This window comes from Helicoverpa armigera, chromosome 18, assembly GCF_030705265.1.
Source record: "Helicoverpa armigera isolate CAAS_96S chromosome 18, ASM3070526v1, whole genome shotgun sequence".
NCBI lineage: Eukaryota > Metazoa > Arthropoda > Insecta > Lepidoptera > Noctuidae > Helicoverpa > Helicoverpa armigera.
In genome coordinates, this window is record NC_087137.1 from 7,007,283 (window position 1) to 7,032,822 (window position 25,540).

Consider the following 25,540-nt stretch of genomic DNA (forward strand, 5'->3'; position numbering starts at 1 on the left):
CGGTGTTGCGCACGCGGCTACCTCGCCGCGGCTGAGTTCCACGCTCACGCTGCGTCGCTCGGCTCGCTTAGCCCGTGTGACCTTTACTTGGTGAACTTAGGAAGCGTCGTTCGCTGTGAAACTTCCATTAGAACCCCTCCGTCCCGCGCGACAGTGATTCTTCGGACCTCCAGCGCAGCAGCACCAGCATTGGAGCGAAAGAGATGGCTGGCGGTCGTCGGCGCCGTAGCTAAAGGTATTCGTAGAATGCGTGATCTGTATCGGGCGGGTGGACGCGGCGCGGGGTGCGGGGACGTTCGGAAGCGGTGGCAGCTCCCATCGACTCCTGGGGTTATTCTTCCTCAGGCCACTGCTGCTCGAGCTACGTACCAAGCGAGCCAGTTTTTTCTGTCCACCGCACCGCACGCCACACACTCGTTAAGCCCGTGCCAACACGAGAAGTCGCCACTAATAAATTACTGTTTTTTACTGCAAACGCAACAGTCACCGCCGCGCAGCCGAGTAATTTATACGTAAAAATAAACATTAATCAACAATATCGCAGTTACTATCGCCCGAATACAGTGAGTACTCTGACATTTGTTCTTATATTTGTTGATTCAATCGTAGATTTGTTAATTTCATAACTAGCAGTCTTCGTTTAGTAAGTCTTAGCAAAAGTTCTAGCACGTTTTCCTTCAAATAAATTAATTTACATAAAAACATAACATTGTAACCATATACGATTGAATCAATAATATTTTATTTCTGTGTTATTTTATTTTAAGTTCTCTTTAGATAAAATATTATGAAATTTTAGTTATCATTCATTAATTCATTATCATTCATAATTAGCATTTTCATCACATTCTGCTTGATCATAATATTCATACACTCACACACACGCGCGATTCCTGTTTCAACATCACACATTCGCAGTTCTGAGTCTTTAGGTCAGTATTATAAATGTTGATACATTCGCGATAAACATCGCGAGTATTTTAATTATAGTTCGGACGGAGCAGGGCTTTAAATATCCATAGTTATTTATACAGACCACAATTAAATTCTCACATAAAATGAAACTGAATAATAAACTTTATAGAGGAATCCCAAACGATTATAGAAAAAAATGTTTCTCATCCTTTCATACAGCTACACAAATATAAAAATTATTTAAATAATCGTGGCCTTTATCATGTAAATGTCGCCTTAGCGCCTATCGGCGCTAGCTCCACAAAGGACATCCAAAAATATTGTCCTTATTATAGTCATTTTTTTACCAAAATCACGTGCACCCACCGGCCGATCCATTCAACGTAAGATAGTGACCATTTTATAACGATTTATGGTTTATTTAACAATAAAAGAATAATGGGCGAAGAAAAAAATATTGAGAGATATTTTTGGGTAACACTTGGGCTTTTGTGATTCTCAAACGTTTTGTATTGAGCGCATCATTAGGCACGCATTTTGACACCTTCAAGATTTGTTCCCATGAGACTTCTATGCGAAACTCTTTAATTGATGCAACTACAAAAAGTTCTTAACCAAAAATCTGTTAAAGGAATTTTGTTGTTAGTCTCATAGCTTTGAAAGCCAAATTTAAACAAAAAATGCAATTAGTATAGAGAAGTAAAGGCAAAAAATAAGAAAAGTTAATTTTTTCTAGTGATAACCATTTCCTAAAACGATAAAATGATTCAAAAACTTGTGCAAAAGTTGTCCGATGAATGTTTGCCAGAAATTGTTTTTGCTATATCAATGAAATTAAAAAAAAAACAATAACTTCAAGTAATCGTTTAACACGGAAACTAACATTTACGCTCAAAATAACTGCAGTTTAATTAATGTTAAAGTAGTAAGCGCAAAAAGAGAATATCCGATATTTTGCGGTAGATAATTAAACGAAAAGTTATAAATATCGAAAAACCGGTGTTTAACTTTAACCTTAAGTTACAATACTGTAAGTTATATCTCGTACTTAAGTTTAAGTTATCTTTTTGCACCTATTTATCTCACTGACAGGATTTAATTTAAAAGTTCGTTTTATTGTTATTTTGAAGTCAGCTTCGAATAAGTTTTTGTGTAATTACTTTTGAATGACGTATATCTCCACAAAAACATACTTTACTACACATGATTGTATATATAAGCTCCATATAAGGCATAGGAAAATATCATAATCAGTTTTACTTAAGTTGAAACATCCAAATTCTATCTAAAAATTGGATAATCGAAGAGCTTATGTTCCAAAAAACATTGAAAAAAATGGAAATAATAACAAGTATTAGTCTCCAATCATTTAATCAAAATCTACATATAATTACATTATTAGGGTTTCTTCGAGTTAAATAAAAGCAAAATAACTTATTTGTGTGTCAAGTCGAGGCGATTTCTGTAGCTCGAAGCGCCTCAATTTGCATCCATAATTACTTGCAATGTGGGTATTGTAGGCTAAGAGCTAAAGAACATGATTGCAAAAACATTCTACTATATTTTTCCTCTATATATGCTTATGGAAAATCAAAGTAAACATTTCTTATACTAGCAATTTTCAATGTCTTTGAAGAAATTATATTAATGGAATTTATTTGTTTGAAGAATCATATTTTTAAATACATAGTTACAGATTTGGTTCTCTTTTGTATTTTATGCAAGACTTTAAGCAATTCTTTTAGCATTCATTTTAACTCAAATCCATGTTGCTCTATAGTTTTGTAAAATGCCATTTTTAAGTCGCTGAAATCTTCTATTGTCAGACATAAATTAAAATTGCAAACAAGAATTATAGCCATTACATATCAATGCAAAATTAGTTACATTTATCAGTAAAAGAAAAACTATATTCTTTGAAATAATTCAATAAAATAAACAGCTATCATACTAAATTGTAAAATCATAAACTTAACCAAGCATTCGCGCGATAAACGTAATATAAAATGATCGGGCTCCCGGAGTATTGCGTAGCACGGTGGCAGAGGCGCACGCGCACCTTGCCAATTGTGGATCATTCTCAATTATAGCTTGTTGTATGGACATTATTTTTTATGAAGCGTTTTGGTTCTTTTGAACGATGTTGGTTTAAGGTATTTTTTTGAAGCTGAATGTTGATTTTAGATAACTTTGCAATGGTGTATAAGTTTCCGTAAATCAATACCTATTGCTCTGATATATTTTTAATTTTGTTACCAGCAGTCTCACAAGTAACTTTTAGGTATAACGTGCTCTACGTTATACCTAAAAGTCATTTTCCTAAAAGCTATTAACAATAAAATCATATCACATCGATTTAATACAAAAGCTCTTTAAAATATACATATCTACATTTCAAACGAATATGTCCCGCTGACATTAAAAAGTGGCCTTTAAATTCGCCACTTGTAGGTGCCTATATTTAAATTTTCAAATATCGAATCCGTAGAACGTTTGGGGAATGTCGAGGACTCTCGGCGGGGCGTCTGCGCATCGCCACTTTCTTTCAACTTCGCCGAACCACAGCGCGTTCGATTTTTAAATAGTGATGGACGGTTTTAATCGATTTATATGTATAATCGATTATTCTTATTAGGGTTCGAATTAGTATAATATGTTGTATTTTTTATGATGAGTGTATTGTCAAATGAAGGGTTGGACGTTATTTATTAGTGTTTCCTAGAAGAATATTCTTTAAAAATTGTGTAGTATTTATATACCTTTCTTGGGATGACACTGATCGCCAGTTAGTCGTAGTACCATATAAAAAGAACTGCTTAACTGCATAGATAGCATTAAGTATCATACTGAATGCACATTATAATTACCAAGACACCCTAGACCTCACATTAACGAACCACATAATAAGATACTAAACAATCGATTTGCATTAGTCGATTCTGTACCGAACGCCCATCACTATCTTGTTTCACTACAAATAAAAGGCATACTGTCACACATACAAGGTACACGTATTAACACATTGCCCTGTGTTTACGACCAATGGGGAGGAATAATCTGAGGACAATGATTGTTTATTATTATCTGAAAAGCTTTTGTCGTGACACCGCCGACTGAACGTTGTAACCATTTATAATCTTTTGATGTTTAAGTTAAATATTGATCGGGGATATAGGTTGTTGTGTCTGTTGTTTTAGGTTCTTTTATTAGTGCCTAGCTGTTTTTCGCGATTCTGTCCGTGTCTCGATTGAACTTCTTCTAGCATCCAGATAAAAAGCTATGTCCTCTCTCAGGCTCTGGTTACCTGTGTTCCCATTTTCTTTTAAATCGGTTCATATTTTTGGCAAAACAGAGCGACTGACAGGCAGACGGACGGATACAATTTCGTACGCTTAGTATGAATGCTGAAAACTATACATCCAAAGGATCCAAACCAAGTAAAGCGTTTTCTCTATTTGATAGATCGACCATAATCATTAATACTTACGAGTTGAAATTTCTCAAAATCATTTTCATATTCAGCAGTCAGCGTTTGTTAATATCAAATTCACCTCTCAGGCTGAATGGCAATGTTTTAGGTAAATATTGAGGAAATACATTTTCAATCAATATTTCCCTTTTGAAAATGATATTTGGAAGTTAAGTAACAGATACTGGGATAAAATCAATCGAATTCTGCCTCAACTATCTTTTAAAAAAAACGAAGGTGTCACAAACCAACAAAACAAAAGCCGATATAGGTATTTAAATACATAACGAAACTTCAAAGTTTTAACATAATTTGTTCACAAAGCAAACTCATACAGGATACCATTGTTTGTACGAGATAAAATACAAAAGTGGTTGGGTTCCCGCTAAGCTTATCTGCCGGAATCTGGACTATAGATAAAGGAATTCCAAGTTAGATGTGTTAAATATTAACATATAGTTTCAAGACTTGGTATGTACTAAGTTTAGTTAGGTCCTTAAGACTTTAAAGAGAAATAATATACACAACAAAATGTAGAAATAAAAATACTGTGCTAAGTATGTTGTATTTAAAAGATATTAAATCTATAATTCGTGTTTAATACATGAACTAACCATGCAAGTGGAAAATTACAAAAACAAAGGAAATACTCGTACCTTTATCTTGAAAAGATAAAGGAAAATAACAAGCTAACATCGCAGGTTTATCTTTGAACAGGACTTAGTCTAAGTTATCGACGACATAAAATCATTGATAGTAATTAGGTACTAAGATAGCCGACAGACAATTATAAGAGGTGTTATGTTGTGTTAAGAATTGATACATTCTTTTGTGTGTTATCTTTGTTTAAATAGTGGGTGAGGCGTAGATAACGTATCGTGTTTGCGTGTTTTTGTGCGCTTTGAAGAAACCGAATAGATAGCATTGTGGGTAGACATCGATGCCATTTGTTGCTCATGTATGTAGGTGGGACGATTGAAATGTTATTGGCTTTTATTGATTCTTCCTTATCTTGTATTCGCACTTTGGCGACTAAATAAATTTGAATTCATTCCAAGATTCAGTAGTAACATATTCTTCTATAGACTTTATTTATAATGCTTCGATTTCTCAATATTTTTTTATATTGTTTGATTATCAATCGTAAAATTTTTGTTTGTTCAAAATTTTTGGTCAAACTATTTGACACTTCAAAGCATATTATATCCACATAGCACTTAGCACGTTCATTCACAAGACAGATCCATTGAGTTCGGTTTGTTTGTAAAGGTGGGTTCACATGGCGCTGTTTGCGCGCTTGACCGCAAACATCCCGCGTTAGCGCCACAGGTGACGTCTACCTGACCACTTTTTGTGTGTGTGCATAGCCTTAATGTTGCAGGTCGCCTTTGTCCGGCCGAACTCGAGTGTTTGTTTCGCGTTTTCTGAGATAAATATTATTAAAGAAGGTTAGAATTTTTGGTTCGATATTTAAAAGATATTTTCTATAAGTTATGCTATCGATAGATAGACAGAATCGTAAACAAAAACCACTATGTTGGTGCGCAGTGAATAAAATTGCCATGTTAAACTTCCACATGAAGGTGCGACGTAAAATCGCGTAGATACGGCCCTCTATAAAAAGGCAATTCGACTCTCCCATATAAATTTAAGTGACGATACCCGTTCGGTAATGTGTATAGACGGTAACGTTTGCATCCCACGAGAAAAACGCTGCGGGCTGTAGAAAGTCCCACCCACACCGCTCGCAACTCACGCGCAGACGACGAACCGCTTGAAAAAATGATTTTTTTTTTTTTAAAAAACGCTGTTCAACAATTCGCTGCCGTGTTACGCGCCCCGCCCCCCGCCTCCTGATTGGTGAACAGTAGCCGGAATTCATTTTTTCCATGCGCACACGCACGCACGGAGATGCGTGTCGAATTGATTAGTTCATGTGGATGATGTCAGTTTCACGTGTTTTATGTACATTCGTTGTGCTAATATTCGATTATACATTCTTCACATAAAGCAAATATTTTTTAAATGTTTAATGAGGTTTTAATGACATGGATAACATAAATTAACGGCAGCAGCCAGTTTATTCTTCAAATATTCGAACACCTTTGAACATATGTTTAACAACAGAATTTAGAATAATTAGGTAGATATTTACACTATTGGAAAGAATTTGTAAATAGATTTCGTATCTACATAAAATCCCAGATCTTTTTGTGACCAGTAGGTTCTCATCTGTCTGAATATGAACATGAAATATAAAGTGTAGGCAACTAAGCAGGTATCTTAACAAAAAGGAGTGCATATAAAAATCTATCGATGACGAAACTGAAAGGTTCTCACACTAAGCTCATATATTTATTAACATTACCGACGTCTTAATTCAAAGGTCGGTAGTCCCCGAGGCGAAACACGCAGTTAATTGATAGATAAGATGTAGGTACCTATGCCTAGCATACGTGTGAGAACAAACCTTCTATATTTAGAACTATGGAGATAGTTAGCAGAGTAAAATACAGCTTTGTTTATTGAAGCTGGGCTAAAAGAAATGCTTGGGAAGTTTTTTGAAAGTTCTTCTAGAATCATTTACATGCGCACGTTCTCCAAAAAGAAGAAAACGCAACTATTGATGAAAAAAGGCCCACTTAAAGACCCGGTAAATGTTTTAAAATTATTTCTCTTGAATTCTGTAGATTGCAACATTAATGAATCAATGAGCAATAGAATCATTATTAAGACAAAAATACCTGAAATCTACTTATATGTCAGCCTAAACAAATTAATCCATATTCAATTATTCTTATTACTTATAACAAAGTCCTATATATCTATGATACTTTTACCTATGACACAAAAATGACAAAGAATAAAATAACACTCAAACCAGCCCACTCTTTGCTCACCACTATTGCATTATACATCGAGATTTTTACCTACACCCATTGATTGGCTACCGCGTAAACCAGTAGCTGCCTACGGCATATACATTATGTATATACGAGTGTATTTATTTAGCTACCGGGCACGCCCTCTGTGAGGGTTCGAGAGGACCGTGGGAAATGGGCACTCTTTTATGTATTAGTCTTTGGTTCTGTGGTTTATTTTTTAATAGTTAGAGTGCTTTTGTTGTTGTCTCTAGATAGGGGTGTCGTTGTAAGTTTTGCTATAAAAATAAAGGGAATGCTAAGAGTCAGCTTGTATAATAGAGAATTTGCTTATGATCTTTATTGATTGTAGTAGTAGCTGCAGGTAGCTGTTATAATTGAAGAGAACTGAAAAATTTTGATCAGAATTATATACACATTTAATTTTTCAAGTTAGTAAGTTTTGTTTGAGAAATCCTCCTACACTGTAGGATAAAAAAGTTATTTAATTAATTAGGTACCTCTCCATACATAAAAACGCTTATACTTAGGTACAACAAGTCAATCGGCTAACTACATGGCCAGTACCCACAGGCGTAGGGATATAGCTTACCGCCGGGGGCTATCCGAGCGAAGCCCAATATATCAGAGAGCATACTTCGTTGCACCAGCACAGGGAAATCTGTGGAGAGGTGTTGGGGTTACAAATATTTTTGACTAACAAAGAGGAAAAAAAATAACGTACAATAAGGAATAATATTGTGAGATTACAAAAGCTTACATAAATTGATAGTTACGTGCAGCTGTTGTTGGCTTTTAGTAGATGTAGAACTTATAATAACACAACCAGAAGAGACAGTAAAATTGATTGTATTACATCGCCAAAACATAAGTTATTTAATTTATAATAAGGTTCAGTATTTCTTTTTCAAAAATATAGAATTTATATAACGCAAAATTTACTTACAAAAGTATAATACTATTCACATATTTATCAAAGAGTAAATCCAACATTAAAAGCACAAATAATCGTAAAAAAATATAGTACTAAAACAGATTATCGTCTCCACAGACGGCTCTGTTCTGTTCTCATCGCATACCTTTCCTGTGGGAACGTGCGGGACATAAACTGTTTCGTTATTTCTGCTTACACTCTCATTTGTATATTATAATTTGGCCTCAGTGGGGTTGAATTTCAATCCTGTATTATTACTGTTATTTTATAATATTGCTGTAAAGGTTACATCTTGATATTGATAGCGGAGAACATTCTAGAATCCTGATCGTTCATCGCTGCATTTGTTTTTCGTGCAGAAAATTTCAGATTTTATGCGACTATTTATTGAATTCCGTTTCTATTATATGGGACTAAAATAGGTGACAATATTAAAATTAAAATATCAAATTTTAAAAAATCAGTTAAAATTTTCAGAATTCCTAAATAGCTATAAACATTCTTCAGATTGAACTAACTGAATTATTTATGAAACCACAAACATAGTAATTATAACAACGTGATTCAGCTCATATTCGGAATTCTTTCAAAATGTAAAGAGCGAGCTTATAATCGCATTCCATCCCTTTCATTCTTGTAGCCACAGTCATACGTGGGAGTGAAACGGGCATCGCATTGTTCGTAAAAATGTCAAATAGAATGATAAACATAAAATTTCGTGTTGAAACGATGCGCTTGCGCACGCGCTCGACAATGAGATGGTAATAATTTTATTCAAATGTGGGTGATCATCAGCTTTTATGTTCCTTTGGTATTTGTTAAAATACCGATTAATTTATGATCGAGTTTTGTTAGGATTTGTTATTTTATCAATTAATTAGTTTTTTTAAAGAGATTTTTTTATGACTTTTTTTTAGTCCTGCAACTAACATACTCATAGTATACTGGAGGTGGACCCCAACATAATTGGGAAAAAAGCTAGGCAGATGATGATACTCGTAATATTACCGTACAGAAACCATGTCATATAAAAATAAAATGCATGACCACGTGTTAATGTCAATTGTACAACAAAAACTCTCGTTACACACCACAACAATGCGTTACACATCGAAATCCTAGAAAGCCGAGCGCCGAACGCCGAAAGACGAAAGCCGAAAGCCGAACGGACTCACGCTGACTCGGCAACGTGGCCTCATTGAAAGGCCAACAATAGCCTGAATGGCCATAATAGACCGTATTAAATGTAACCATAAAGGCATGGCTACAATAACTTGATAAATATTGGAGACTCGGTTCTCTCTATTGTGTTGAATTATCCGAAAAATATCACGCATCTTATCTTTTTGGCGTGTCGATACCGTTTGGTGTGTTTTTCTACAGCCTTAAGGGAAAAAAAAACAAAGTTACTATTTGGAAAATTCAAATCAAATCAAAATCTTTTTTATTTCACATATCAAATCAAATCGTCGTGGAAATATACGTCTGAAAAAATCTTTCGGATTTAGTACAACAAATATTAAAATGTTAACTTGCACTGAATAAAACAATGTTACAAACCCCCATAATTATTTAATACAGAATAAAAATAAGCCAAAGTTTACGATGCACTCAGAACTTTATTATGTTGCGATCAATTTTAATTACCGATCTTTAAACATGGTAGAATCACAGACTATGTTTTATGAGCATCATTTGATCCGTGGTTCAAATAGTTCAATACTTGCACGAGACATTAAATACTCTATGTACCAAGAACGCGACATTACGACTTTCTTGCTCAAACCTCATTTTCATTTATACATGGCGAAGTTAGTACTAATTGAATGAAACATTAAGCGAAGTAGAACGGTAATGTAAGCCGATGTTTTCGAAATGATCGATTGCTACAACAATGTTTATAAGTGTTTCAATGTATTGTGGAATTTTAAGTAATTAAAGCTTGTAGTGGCAGTTTTTGTCGATAATTATTAAGGTGCAATGTTTACGGCTTGCGAGATTCCGTACAATAGTAGTAATGAACTGTACCTATTCAGAAATCTGTTGTGAAAATAATTTATTTTCTCGTGAATGGTTATTGTTCTTAAGGTTCGTATGAGTTCACTCAACTGAAATGACTTGATAGGTAGTGGTAGGTGTCTTTAACTGTCAAATGGTATAAAATTGAAGTTAAATATTTATTTGTCTAACAAGCGACCATCAACAATATAAGCAAGCAAAAATAATAGTTTTTTAAAGGGGCCCGGCATTTATGATGAAAAGTATACGGATAGTTCAATTACCTACTAGACTTATATCTATACGACTAACTAATTAACAAAAGAAGAACGATCCATTCGAACAATTGCCATTTTAATATTAAGAACTTTATTTACGTTTAGTACAATTGACAACGAATAGACTTTGAACCGTGTTTGTTTATGAAATATTGCTAAATCATTCTGAATGGTCAGACAGTCAGTCTTTTAATGTTTTCTATGTTTTCTAGCTAAAACTACAACCTTCATTTGAAATGCGTAACACGTGCCGTATGACGTCAAATGAACGATTTTTTCCTCGAATGCACTTAATTTTTCATAGAATTTTGTTGATTTTTTTACAAGTTCTGTAGTAGGGACTTTTCCGTTAATATTTTGTTGAACGTATGTATATTCATTATAAAATTACGAACATGTGCTAGTTCTGATACTGGGGTTTTCCGTATTATTCTAAATTTTCTAAGTATTTACATGTGTACTCACCAAAAAATTTGAACAATAAAAAAAAAAGTTGGTAAAATCTATATCAGATTGCTCATTAAATAACCCAGTTAGTCACTGAATAGACTGATTTATTGTAGCTATTATTTTTATCACCATTCAACAAATACTATGATGTAACAGGAAATTTTAAATGTATTTGTATATGTATTTTAGCACTAGCTTTTCCCTGTGGTTCCTCCGCATCTCGAGTGAAGTATTTCTTCTACTCGGAAAAAAGTAGAATGTCGCCTTTCTCGAGATCTACATTATTGTCTACCAGTATTTAAATGGGTTCATAATTTTGGCGTGGAAACGCGACAAACAGACAGATTTTACATTCACATTTTAATATTAGTAAGTTAAAGTGTAATAAGTAGTTGTAGATTCAGTACATAACTTAGCAATAGGTAATAAGGTACTGAATTAAGAAGCCACAAACAAAACAATAACTTAAAAAAAAACAACAATGCATCTTAACTACCAGCAAAGTTAAATCGATAATTAAAATCGATACATGAATCGAAATGTCAACAGTTCAAGGGACTGTGAATCACTCGCTTGTTTTAAGATGATTCCGAGGCCTATGGTCCATTTGGTCCATGACTCATCACTAGATCCGCTTGGCTTATGATATGTATGTTGTATGGTACAGTTCATTTTGTGGTTTTCATATGATGAAATAATAACGTTTAGATGTTTGCACTATGATTATAGTCGGTTAAGTTAGGCAATTGGGTCTGTTTCATACTCAATTTGTGGGAGTGCTGTCTAAAAATATCCTGGGTTAGGAAGATAACAGAAAGTATATTAATTAATTCAAGTGACATTACCTTATTTTAAAGGAGTTTTTGGCTATCCTATCTTGCCTTGCCCTTAGTTAAGTATCTATTCCACATTTCCCTAAAATAATCTTCAGTTGAAGAAATCCAACTTTATCTTCTTCAATCTTTGTAAAAATTTGTAGCTTATTACACTTTCACGAGGACTAATCATCTCCTAATTACATTCGTAGTAATTTGTTCCTATAATTAAAGTTCTCTAATACGCATATGAACAACTTCTGAACATAAAAACTTCTTGTCACCCGCCTCTTTAGCAATTCTTCCTGCTATAACCTCATTGGTCCGTTACGACGTCTTTAAGTCGGCATCACATAGGTAATATAATAAAATAATATTACTAATGAAACAACTGTAAAGTTATATTCACGCTATAACTCTTGGGAGATGAATGAGCGGCACTTAATGCAATGTCAGGATTACTGAATGATGTTTCTAATATATTCAAATGGCAAAGACGTTTGTTGTTTTACATTGTAATGTCTAATGTGCTGATTTCGATTTGTAAAGGTTTAAGATGTCCTCAATCTAATTAGAAGGATATTTTTCTTTGAGGTATGAGCGGTTGTCTGTCGCTGATAAATATATGTCGTGATCAACATTTTGAATTTGGAACCAACTTCTAGAACACTCAAAGGGTGTCAAATTATGATCATAGACGATAGAAGTTGAAACTTTTGAGCAGCATCGTTGTGTTACAAAAATATCATTAAAGTCATTCGTAATTTAGAATGCAATCAAATTGCCAAATGAAACCATTGCAACAAAGCCTGCCAACTTAACGAATAGCTTGAAACTCCATAAATCGTTTGGAACAAAGGAAACCTCTTTGCAGTCCGTATGTAGTCAAGTACCTACTTACCCTCCGTGACCGCGACTTTTAACTCCTGACCGACAATGGTTTTATGACCACCATATCTCACTGGCGTGACCAGCCGATGGTTATCAAACGTTAACCGTGTGTGTGACCATTTAAAGACTTAAATATGTGTACCAAAGATTTGATGATTGGTGATTTTTTTCGCGGGCTCCTTAGTCTAAGTCTGAGTCGTGACTTCAAGTTTGTGATATGACTTGTATCGCCAATCAAGAGGCCGACAAGTTATGTAATGCCGCAAATGTTTTATGCAATTTTTTTCGAGTGATACGCCGGTAGACAAGGCTTTTTTGCGCGCTATGTTGCGTATTGCGTCTTTTTATGTGGCTTTAGGCAAATGAGCTGTTTGAGGATTCAAGATTACGTTTGTAGATTAAACTTGTGCTCAGTGAACTTACTCCAGACAGTCTTTCTATTATTATTAACACAATCTTGTGTTGTTGTAGGAACACGTAACAATGCAAGTGTTCTAGTTTTTTTCCAAGGATAGGTATCTATGCTAAATTGTGCAAAAATGTTTATGACGTGCAATTAACCCTTGGTTTTGAAACAACCCATTTACCCGATTTTTTTTTCGTAGAATTTTGCACAAGTTGAACTATTTTATTATTCGCAAAACATATGGTATTTCTTATTCCCAGTTCCCACACTTACACAATACCTACTGACATCACAAAAGTTAAAAATAAAGCCATTGAACAACGCTAATCAGGGGGCACTTATGTTCAGTCATACTGAGAAATTTAACTATGAATACTCATTAAAGTCGGGTTTTAAAGTCGGACGTAGGTATACGAGGGCTAAGACAATTTGAATGGAGTTACATCGCTATAAAGCGAGTCATAAGTGCCGCTTCACGCTTGTACCAAGAATTAAATTTTATAGCTTCTTTAACACGCGAAATTTGAATATTGTGCGAAAATCTCGTCGTGAATGAGTTTTCGTGTTTGAATGCGCGACCCGGCTGGCGTACGCAATTGTAATTTTCATTGGTATCTCGTATTTATGATCTATTGTCATAGGAAAAGCCGAGAGTGGCTTGGCACTGAATATTTTAGTGTTGTGCCGATTAATTTGAATTGTAAAAGTATAAGTGAAGTAAGGAATGAGTAGAGACATTCCCATCTGTCTGTCTAGTTTTTTGTTAGTTCATTTGCATGAAAAGTTGTTTCATAAAATTACAAGGAATGTGAATAGGAAAAATATGAAGGTAGGAATCCGCTAACGAAGTCGAAATCGCATTTTACTTGACTCATTGCTCAAACCGTATCAAATACAAATATCAAATAACGACAAAAAACTGTTGCAATAAAACGTAATTATTCACGCATTTTGCGGCGTAACATCGCGTTTATTTACACGGAACTAAGACATCTAGAAAGTACACTACCGCTTCGGGCGCGGTAATGACAGAAGCCGAAAATCATCACCAATTTACTGGTAAACAGTGTACCGGTAAAATGTACGGTGCCCAAATAGCCGGGGTCGTGTGTCGTGAGTGAAATACACGGGAGCGCCGCGAGCCAACGGGCGCTTTCCCACCATTTCATAATGCCATATGTATGTAATCGGTACTGACATTATTTCAAAACACGTTAAAAATGTGATACCGTGTCGCCGTTTAGACTTAAGTACTCTATCACTTTTTTGTTGAAGTAACTTAATTTTGGTGTCAAAAAAGTAAAACTGATGTGGAATTACTGAATGGAACAAATTTTAGTAAAGAGTTACTATTCTACGCTGTTAGAAAATATGTGAATATGATGAATGAGTAAAGAATAGGTAGAAAACATAAAATGTGAAAACGTAGCTTTCAAATGCAATATAAGTTTATTAGCGACTCCAATACAAAATTTATAGCGCACAATGATTAAGCGTAGTTTGTTCAGCACAGGCTAATAAATCTGCTGTGGAGTTTTCCCAGTATGAGACGTCAGGTTACCGTCGTGCTACCTGTTCATTGACGGCGCGGGCCCGTGGTGGGGGTTCGCGCGCCTTCCGCGTAACGCTATCAGTAGTTTCCGCACCCTCGCGCCGCCGCAGTTGCTAAACACACCCGCTCTTGGTCGCACGTATTGTCACATTGACACATCTAGTCACTTTAAATCCGCGCTCAAATTATGACACTCGCCTTTCAGTCTTAATTGTATACGCATAAGTTCGATTTTTATTTTACAAAGTTTAGTGAAAGTGTTCAGTTAAGCTTACAAAGCTTAATATCTTCTTCGTGGGCAATCGATTTTAAAGGTTCGTATTTTAATAATTCATAAAGTGTTATGATCAATATAATAAATTATTCGTATAGTTTACCTATAAAAGGTTACTTTGTTAGGAAATATTGTTATAATATCTTCATAATAGACATCGTTTAGCTTGAAATTACTTTGTATATTTAAATATTGATGTGAATCAAAAGGCGTGAAATACTATAAAGGTATCGGGTTACTTATTATATTAACATACCAATTTGGTTGTTCCAATATTGTTGAAGCTTAAATATTTAATAATGATACAGCAAAGCCACTTGTTATCCTTTAAATTTAAATTAACGAGGTGTTAATGATAACAAAAAATATTAGGTGTTGACTCTATGATTATCATAATCAATGCGACGGTTAATGACGGGACTTAGACATTAGGTATTCTATCCTCCTCACACACAAAAAAACAGAACGAGACACAACACAAATTCGACAACATTTCCAAATACTGTACACACAACGTTATCACCGTACACTTACTAACAACCGAGTCAAGGAAACATGCACTCTATACGTAGGACATACAGTCACATATCGAACGCACACGACATTTGATAACTTATCATTGTACAGGCGCTCAAGCCCCGCCCGTCGTAAGCATCACATCTTAGTCCAGACAAAATGTTCGCCGTGATGCAAATTGACGAGGACCACACACGGGATTTCAGACGCAAACTGCGCCCAAAATGCGAGTTCGTCTGCAAGTACTGCCAGCGTCGGTTCACCAAGTCTTACAACCTGATGATACACGAACGGACCCATAAGAGTCCGGAGCTCTCCTTCAGCTGCGAAGTTTGCGGGAAGAGTTTCAAGCGGCAGGACAATCTGCGCCAGCACAGGTGAGTGGTGACCATGTACCCTCTTCTTTCTTCAGTACTCAACTGGATCTAACCATTACATAGTAAATAGCAGACGTTGATGATGAAGAGATACTTAGATCCTGATTTTTTGAAGTATTTACTGCCGGTGTTTCGGCATTTAACTTTTCGAAGCCGATTACTTCTTTTACAATATCAAGATATTCATCAACATTTGCTGTTGGCTGATCTAAAACTATAATTATGTCATTTGTACTGTCAAGTTCTGTTCTAATTAAGATTTTTACCTCTGTGTTTTCAAAAATCTAATCCTCTCTATTTTGTCAGAACATTTGACGGCTAATTACATAATTATTGAAGCGATCTTACTACCTGTTTAACCTAGATTTACGGTTGTTAAGAAATAATTAATTACTTTGTACTAATGTTCTAATGGAATCCGAATTGAAGACGAATTAATTACTTGTTAAAATGTCTTCAATTGATTAATTAGGTATAGTGATTAAGTAAATAAACAGATAGATGGCATATTAAGTAGATAGAATAGGTATGTTGGTATAATTTACAAGTAAAATACATCGGCTGGGTTAAGTATTTATTTCTACGATTCCTTTAGGATCCATTTTACACCAACATTGGGACTAATTTAGTAGACTTCATAAAGGGGAGCAAACCAAAAATCACAGGCTTCTAATTGTTCTAAGTATATTTTCTATGTTAATAATTGGCTATTGTGCCTTTGCTGCATGTTGTAAACAGTCAACTTAATGAAGGAATAGAAGATAAGAATTTAGAATTAATTCAGGCTGTTTAGGCACAAAATTATGGAAAAGTAAAAACTAATTATTTGATTCTGGTGGTTTGTTAAATGAGTAGAATGTTACAGTATAAGTAGATACAACATAGGAGCATAAACAAATTTGGACCACCAAACAATACCAAAACTAAGACAAGAATTTGGTACAATTCAGATATCTTATCACCCTATTTCTTCTACATGTTCCAAAGTCGAATTACTTAGCTTGATAATCCCCATCCAGAAGAAGTAAATCAAAGCTTTGCTATAAACTTAGTAAGTACTTGCTAACCTACATAATCCGCGGTTAGCCGTCGAATCTCCAGTCAGGTGTGACAAGGTTGTGGTTATCAGCCTCACCATGTATTAGGGTCCTAGACTTCAAGGGAGCATTCAAGTGTTGAATGTAATGTACTACTGTTACAACATTACCGCAGGTTGAGGTGTTCAAGCACGAAATTGTGGGATTTATGCCTGAAATTACCCTAATTTTGGTATCGTTAACTTCTGTTGGTATTGACAGAAATTGGTGTGGCTTTGGGTATGTTTCATCTCTTAGTTCTGTTTGTTCTGATTCAAATTATGATATTACTGGATCATTTTGCTTTTTAAAATTTTCTTTCCGTGCTTTAAGTATTGGGTATTTTGATTGAGATTTTAGATCGTTATCACTTTGTGCCAAATAATGCGATACATCAAGATGTAAGTTCCTCATTGATTGACCAAAAATAGAGTTTGTCCCATCGTCTGAGTTTTACCAACTTTAACGACTTCTCTAAAAATAGCAAAACTGGATTTCGCAGCTATGCCATTACAACTTTTTTTAGTTCTTGCGAAGATTGATAGTCCAAAACAAATGTATCGTCTCAAAAGCCTATAAAATAGTTGAAGATAAATTTTAATTAGAACATCATCAAGGTTTCTGTCAAGGACCGGTCGTAAACTTTAGTGACATTGACTCATTGCGTTCTTAAACTGAGGCAATTAAACATATTTACCTTTGCTTTTATCAGCGGGGTTTTACTATTGTTGCGTATTGACGTTTAGTATGATAAATAGCAGTTCGTTTTACTACGAGTAGCAGCGAATCTAGAATTTTACTGTTGGATGATGTAGGTTTATTATTCAAGTAAATGATTTAAGATTTTATTATGGTGCTCTGATTTAAGAGATTTAGTAGCAGCCTCTTTTTAGTTAACGTGTTCTATAAGACGATCTTTTAAATGATCTTGTTTAAATTCATTAAGTACTTACTACACCTGGAATCTAAGATATCTTAGTTACAAATACCGATAGAAAGGGTGATATCCATGTTCCATACCGGGCTAGGTTAGCATGTAAACATATGCACCATCTCACGAATACTCACGATTCGTTCATGGCTTATCATGATATCCGCATGTAAGATACCGTCTACACGTGTTTTAAGACCACAGGCATGGAATATAGCTGAATTATTACAGAAGTATATGTTTGGATTAGAAGTTTTATATTTGAGATTTCATTGGTCATTATTGTTATGGTCATTATCGACTACCTCCTAATCGTTAGTTATTAGAGAGATGCTAATTTTTATGATCGCAGCAATCAGTAAGAGCTGTTACATCTGGTATTTTTTCTTTGTAATATGTATCTCCAACTATTGGTTTAAGAGAATCCAGAAGTCTAATAATAACAGCATCAATTAAATACCTATCTAATAGCCAACTTAAAACCAAATCCTCTTAATTCATCAACTGTCAATACAATTTCAATTCGGGTTCAGTAAACTTCTTAATACATTCGCATGTCGTTTCAAACGACATTCCTTGGTTGTCACTTTGGCACTCGTAATTATCATACAATGTGACGGTAGCATTAACTTGATAGGGTTGTGACCTGATGCAAATATCTCCTGTATTGGAAACAAAGCAAGGGTCGACCTTGGTCTTATTTGACGGACTTCTTTTGGAAGTGGGAATTTCCCACTTTCCTTCATTCATTAAGGAAAAAAATGCTGTCAAAAATATATGCCGTCAACTAGAGTTGTGTCTACTGACGAATAGATCTGAGTCACCATTTTAAAGCAACTTTTATATGAGAAATTACATCCATTTTTGTTTACATAAAAAATATCCATATTTGTTTCATGAAGTAGTTTCAGCTCATAAAGTCCTCCGTATTGAGCGTCTGCCTCCCTTTTCCATCAATAACGACAATGGCTATAAAACTATAATGCCTCGGTATTACGCTGTTACTACACCACTGTGACCTTTCCCGACTTCGGATCTAGGTGGGAACATCGCAGACGGCATTTCAAAATACTTTTTTGAAAGTAGAATGAGAGACAATTAAAGTTTTAGAAGTTGGTTTTTGTTCTTTGAAACCGTTCACATCGAACCCTTATTGGGATTTAATATATACATTTCTGAAATAACGCGACATATTATTTACATACATGAAATTGGAAATATAGATAATAGCATAAACTTACGTTAAACTATCTCTAAAGCTCATTTAAAACACACATCCTCCTCGTTTTTATTGTCAACAAAATCCGCGACTTTCATACCAGGATTGCGGCACAAAAACACGAATTGTCGTGTGTAATAAAATTCTAGAACACACTGCCTGAGTGCACGCGTAGCCCCGTGTGAAACGACACAAGGCAAGCACAGGGCTACCGAGAGATCGCCGATAGATCGCTCATGCTGCGTGAATCGTGAGCTCGTGACGGTACCGTGTGTTAACGGTGCTTAATGGGCCCTAATGCTTCCGAAACTGTGCGAACGCCGACGGTAGCCCTCAACAGGGAAACACACGTGACCCGAGCGGTATAATTTGCAGTTTATGCCTCGCCGTACAAGGCACAACAATGTGTACCACGCTTAACAGTAAGATGATTACGGCAATTTGTCGGTAGGGAAGTGGTTCGATGGCGTTTTGGGATTATTGGAAGGTGGCGGTGTCACGGAGTCAAGTTATGACCCGGATTTTTAAAATCAAAATAAATATTCTCACAGAATATCGTTAAATGCATCTTGGCTACCCACACCTATTTAATCTACTTTTGCGGGGTTGTCCATCAACATTTTATTTATCAACTGTAAGAAAGCTTATCCAACGCCATCACTTCGTATTCTAGTATCGAACACAGCATCATAGATTTCCTTCACATATCGATGTATGTAAGGATAATGAGGCATCGTGTGAAACTCCGGAAACTCGGAAGGGAGCGTGAGTGCCTCGGGCATGAAGTACCGCTACTGATTGTTTTACTAAATGATACCCGTTCGTATGGTTCATAAAATTTATGAAGATCATGCCTTTGAATTGACGAGTTGGCTAACATGAATCGTTCGTGTTTATTGCCGAGCCGCGTGAGCGCCAAATACCTCATTCTCATGCCCATGAATGAACTTCTAAAATAAAAGTACTTACAGATGCATTTTTTATGTTTATTTTATTTAAATGAAATATTTATAGCGCGTTTTGATTGATAGAGTTTTATAAGACCTCTGCAGATCTGTTATGGTACTACTGTGATTATAAATATTCATTGTTATAACAGTTATTTTAGTATGCTACTGCAAACCGTCAATTTATAGTCCTTTTTTATTTGCGGAAGAACTGTATCGAAATTTCTAAACGGCGATTGCAGCAATAATAATATAACCTAAATCCAAAACACAGACCTTGTATAAATCGAGTATTGCCATTAATTATTCCGTGCTTTCCCAATTAAACACGGTACAATCGATACATCGTTCATTAATCTAAGTAAAACAATACATCTTGCTTAATTACGATTCTAAGTAGAATCGAGAGTGCGATGTCCCATATAGTTAGTGCATTAGGTCATCGGTGCACGCCCAAGCTGGCGTACTTATCTCTTGCATCGCTCGATAGGTCGATCCATTGGATTCACGACTCGCGAGAATCGAGTTGACATATCGATTATTTTCTTTATTTATTTATTTAATGAGAGATCTTCTTTGTTCTGGTTGTTTGGTGTTTGATTCGAAACTAAATTATTGAAACAAATCTTGCTTATATTTTTTAACATCATGGTTTAAGTTTGATTTCTCTTTGTTTTTTATTTTAATTCCACAAATGTCAATATTGCAAATTCTTTTTTATTTTTTTTTGTCAATCATCACTCTTTCTATCGTCCCACTGCTGGGCAAAAGGCCTCGTCTCACATGGAGAAGGATTGAGCTTTATGACATCAAACTTATCAAAGTCCCCAGAACAAAACATGACATCCAAAAAATAGTCAATTCCTGCTTAAATAAATAAATAAGGTAAAACAATTCGCACACATCTTCAACCGTTAAAAGCTCCGTATTTAGATAGACTAGATAAAGGGCTTGAGGTCGATATAGTACAATTCCTATTGGTCTGCACTACACAATAGTTCGCGCGTCCGTCGCGGCGCAGAGGTGGCAATGCGGTTAATTAGGCACCCTTTGAGAAATCTTTGCTGTATACAGGCTGGTTTAGTTGCGAAATATATAATTAGTGAGCTTGTCGCTTTTTGAATGTAGTTATAGGTAGTATTTTTTTTCTGAAACCAAAACCAAAAGAGGTTATCAATTTTGTGTTTATTTTATACTAGCCGTTTTCCCGCGGTTTTACCCGCGTCCCGGGGTAATTACTGCCCATACCGGGATAAAATATAGCCTATTCATTTTTAAAAACGGTCCAGTAGTTTTTGAGCCTATTCATTACAACCAAACAAACAAACAAAGTTTTCCTGTTAATAATATTAGTATAGATAACACAGTATGATATATATTTCAAATTGAACACTTTTTAAATATTTACAATTCAATTTCAATGATTACACTAATATGAACTACAAGAAAACAACGATTGGTGTCTCAAAACGATTCAGACCCTCAAACCACGTCTCAATCTCACTAATACCTAATTTACGTAACACAACAGCCTGTATACGGGAACAAAGGCGCTCAGTTCCCACAGTCGCACATACAGGGTGTGCGCTCACGAACTAACCCAGTGTATCGTACGGAAGTGGATAATGCCGCGACGCCCGTCACCCGCGCCCTTTAGTGCTTTGTATCGCGATCTAGACACTTTAGTTCAGAAACACGTGGAGAACTATTAGCTGGGGATTGCGATCGATGTACCTACGTTTTATTTGTTAAGGGGATCTTTTGTAAATTGTTCTTCTTTGGTCTGGATTTTGATTGAGAAAATAAAATGTTTTGAGAAGTTTGCAATGTGGATTACGGACAGTTGAAAAATTGGCTTTAACAAACATATCAGAGGTTAGCTTAGCTTCGATTTTCGAGGAAAAACAATCGACTTTTATTTAATGAAAATTGGCACTATATTGATTTTAAAAGTCTGCAACGTGGATTAAGAAATGAAGAAAAAAATCTTTAAAATAAATATCACTATTTATGTGTTAATCAAATTCCTGATTCGCCTTTCGGGGAAAAACAATCGAGATATCATACAGTGCCGAAGCTCAATTAATGACCATGACCCTATTTGCAAAATAAAACCAAAATATTTATTCCGAATCCAGTCGTGTATTTTTACCATTTTTTTTACCACGAACGAAGTGATCAAGGATCCTAAAGTTAATGACAAATAATTTGTTTCCGCGTCTGTTTCGGGTGTTTATTGAATCAAAAAACAATGTTGAGGTTGTTACGTACAAAAAGAGAAAAAAAAATATCTTTCAACACCTGATACGAGTTCACGGACGTTTTAATATCTCTATCACGATTCTGCATAATTAAACTGATGAATTGATGACACTTACACGCTTGGAAACTTTTATAATCACCGTTGATTTTTTGCGAATGGATGGGGCTTGGTCAAATATTATGTAATTAAAATGGCGAAAACAATAAAAAATTAAGGAAAACATATAAAAAAAAATGAGGAAAAAGTTATAAAAAAATAATGAAAAAGTTTCGCTGTGTATTTTTGAAAAAGGCTCATGCTGTGTTTTGCATTTAAGAGTGGTTTAATTTTCTAGGGGTATCGACAAAATAGTATAGTCACCGACATCTGCAAACTTTGTCTTAGAATTAAGACGTTTAGCATAAATAAGTCGTCTGATGTTTGACGTTAATCCTTGTAAAAAGTTAACCCCTTCTTTGTTGCGGTCGGTACAGAAAAATCCTAAAAAGGGATACTGAGCTCAAAGCGGGGATTTTGCGATCAGATTTTAATCTTATTTAGGGATTCTAACAGTATTATGAATTATATTCTGATCATTTCTTAGAATAGAAACATGATCTGTCTTCATTCAATAGTAATTTACTGTTTATGTTTTGTTAACTGTTTTCTTACGGTAGTTTTAAGTTAATATTTTAATCTGTTAAGTTTTTAACTAACTTTAGTATTTAAGATTTATTAACTTAGCTGTAAGAATCTGTTTTTACTTTAAGGCACATTGTAATTATTTTTTTTGCACTGTGGACTCAATCTTTTAACTTGTTTTAGCATGCTCAATAACTTTGATGTTTTTTTTTGTTCAAATTAACATTTTTATAAAAAACAAAATAACTTTTTTTCCTTTTTTGTTAAATTACCTGTTATTAATTTTGGGAAAATAATAATAAAATAAAATAAAGTGGAACTTGGTGTTCTATTCAACACGGTGTTATTTTTTTTGTTACTTAAATGGAAATAACATGTTTTTTTCTTAATTGTTGTAGATGTAGTCAATGCTTGTGGCGGTGAAGGTGATGGAAGCACGATCCTACTACAGCGGTCTCTCTTACACAAATAGAGTAAGAATTTATTTAATCAATTCATTTTTACCTGTTTATCCTCATCATCAACATTTATCTCATTAAAATAAGTATTATTAGTACGATAAATGAGGAGGACCGCATAAAAGATGAGATAATTAAAAAAAAACGCCCCATCGTCATTGGTCGTGCAGTTTTCAATGCCCTACAAGCATTTGAATATTAACAGTGTGGTTGGAACTTCGTGGACAAAACATTGGGATCTGGATTTTTTTATTTTTTTTGTTATTTTATTTCTAACATAAACAATTTTTGTTGCAGAGAAATCCATTACAACCCTAACAAGGAGACCATGTACTTACGATGGTGATAAAATACGTCACGAAAACTAATGACGTCATCAGCGCCCGAACACCCGAGGGTTTCTACTTTACATAACAGTATTCGTGCTTCGTCAGTAACACCGCCAGAATGGGATATTGCAATGTTTCGGATATTTTTTTTTTTGTAAATTTTTGGCCTCCATGTAAAACCACTTCGCACTTTAAAAAAAATATTTTTTGACTACATTTTTGTGATATTCAGACCAGTGGGGTTCCTCTTTTTAAAGTTTTACTCTCTTTTTTTATTTTATATATTTTTTTAGATTAAAAATTCTTTTGTGATACAATTATGATTGATTCGATATCTAATAAGCATTTTCTTTTTTGATTTGGCGTTGATAATTAAAAAAATGTGATGTTAAAAAAACAAACAAGAGTAACCCTACTGGAAATGCCTTTTTCAAAATTCTAAATTAATCAAACAAAAACATTCTGGTGATTTTGTAAATAGTATTTAATAGGATAAGAGATGGTAGCATTTACAGCTTAACTGCTTAGAAATATTTTAATGTAAAATAATATTTATATTATATTTAAAAAATATTGTTATTAAACTTCTAATACGTAGAACGTATGATCATGTATTATTTTAAAGTTAATGAAAATTATTGGAAAAAAAAATGATCGACAATAACTTTAAAACAATATTTCAGTTCTAAAAAAATCATGACCTCTCAATATTTTTTTTTGCAAACGGTTGATTTATTTGACAAGACGGTTCACCCCGTATATGTTTTATTTATTTTTAATTAAACTTAGTTTAAGTATAACATTCCATTATATTGCTTAAAATAATGTATATTATGAGGGTTGTTCCTAATACCTAGAAAACGTATGGGTAGTAAAGAAATTGTGTTTTGAAGAAAATTGAATTCATGGTTTATTTTTGATCATTTTCCAAACAATAATAATAAATAACAATAGATTTTGGTCCCAGTGACATTATTTAAGTTTACTGTAATATCCATTAATAAATAATTAACAGTCCCATATTTTTTTTTCACAAGTAAACCATGGATAGAATAATGGAAATGATGATTCGGAATATATTTTAAATAATCATTATTAACGCTTTTTATATCCACGCAAATCGGAATCGTTAACTGAGACAGCGATTACGTTTAGTTATAGTTATTAAGTTTATTTAATTTTGATTTAGCGATCTCAATTTTTGAATACAATTAAAATCCGTATTGAAATGTTAAATTCCATTGGGAACTATTTCAACTGTAATTGCAGCTAATAATTTAAGAAAAAATAGTTTTTTATTGAGATAATTAAATCAATTACATGTTAATTCCGGTTTTCTAAACTTTACAATATTTCGACGATCGTGCGAAATAAATGTAAGGTTTTACAAATTGTTTCATTTTCAATTATGTTGATTTATTATGCGCTGTCTTTATACACGATATATAAATATATTATATATTAATTGTCATACAAGACACCTACTAAAATTGCTTAATTAATTATTATGCTTTAATAAAATTAAAAATGTATCTAGATTTGGTAAATAATATTCCATGTGCCAATAAATAGATGGAGTTAAAGCTCCATCATTAGCCATATTTTTGATATAGATTTAGATGTAAAAAACATAATATTTTTGAATTTATTTTTATGTATGTATGTATTCCATTACATTGTGTAGATCAATGATAATAAATGATTGATTAATTAGAAATTGTCCTTTATTAAATTACCTTACACCTATGGAGAACGATACTTACTGCAGATCTGGATTATTGAATAGGTAGTACAAATTTGACAAAAGGAAAACAAATCAATAAGGATAAGTAATCCGTGGAAGTTACGGTAGGTATATTATATGAATAACATCAGATTAGAATAAGTCATTCATAATAATGACATCAGAACATGGCATTCAAATGACAATTCAAATCAC

General features: G+C 34.1%; 1 protein-coding gene across 3 annotated transcripts; it reads left to right on the plus strand.

Moving 5' to 3' along the window:
* On the plus strand, nt 1-25,318 carry LOC110379238 (protein drumstick). Of its 3 annotated transcripts, none has more exons than XM_021338831.3 (4): nt 1-235; nt 15,492-15,757; nt 23,213-23,287; nt 23,570-25,318. In XM_021338831.3, the coding sequence occupies exons 2-3, from the start codon at nt 15,540-15,542 to the stop codon at nt 23,235-23,237; spliced, it is 243 nt and encodes an 80-aa protein (XP_021194506.1). In that variant the 5' UTR covers nt 1-235; nt 15,492-15,539; the 3' UTR covers nt 23,238-23,287; nt 23,570-25,318. The 3 variants fall into 3 exon arrangements, with proteins under 3 accessions (XP_021194506.1, XP_021194503.1, XP_021194505.1); XM_021338828.3 differs by lacking the exon at nt 1-235 and adding an exon at nt 301-563; XM_021338830.3 differs by lacking the exon at nt 1-235 and adding an exon at nt 14,637-14,904.
* Nucleotides 25,319-25,540: the final 222 nt, after the last annotated feature.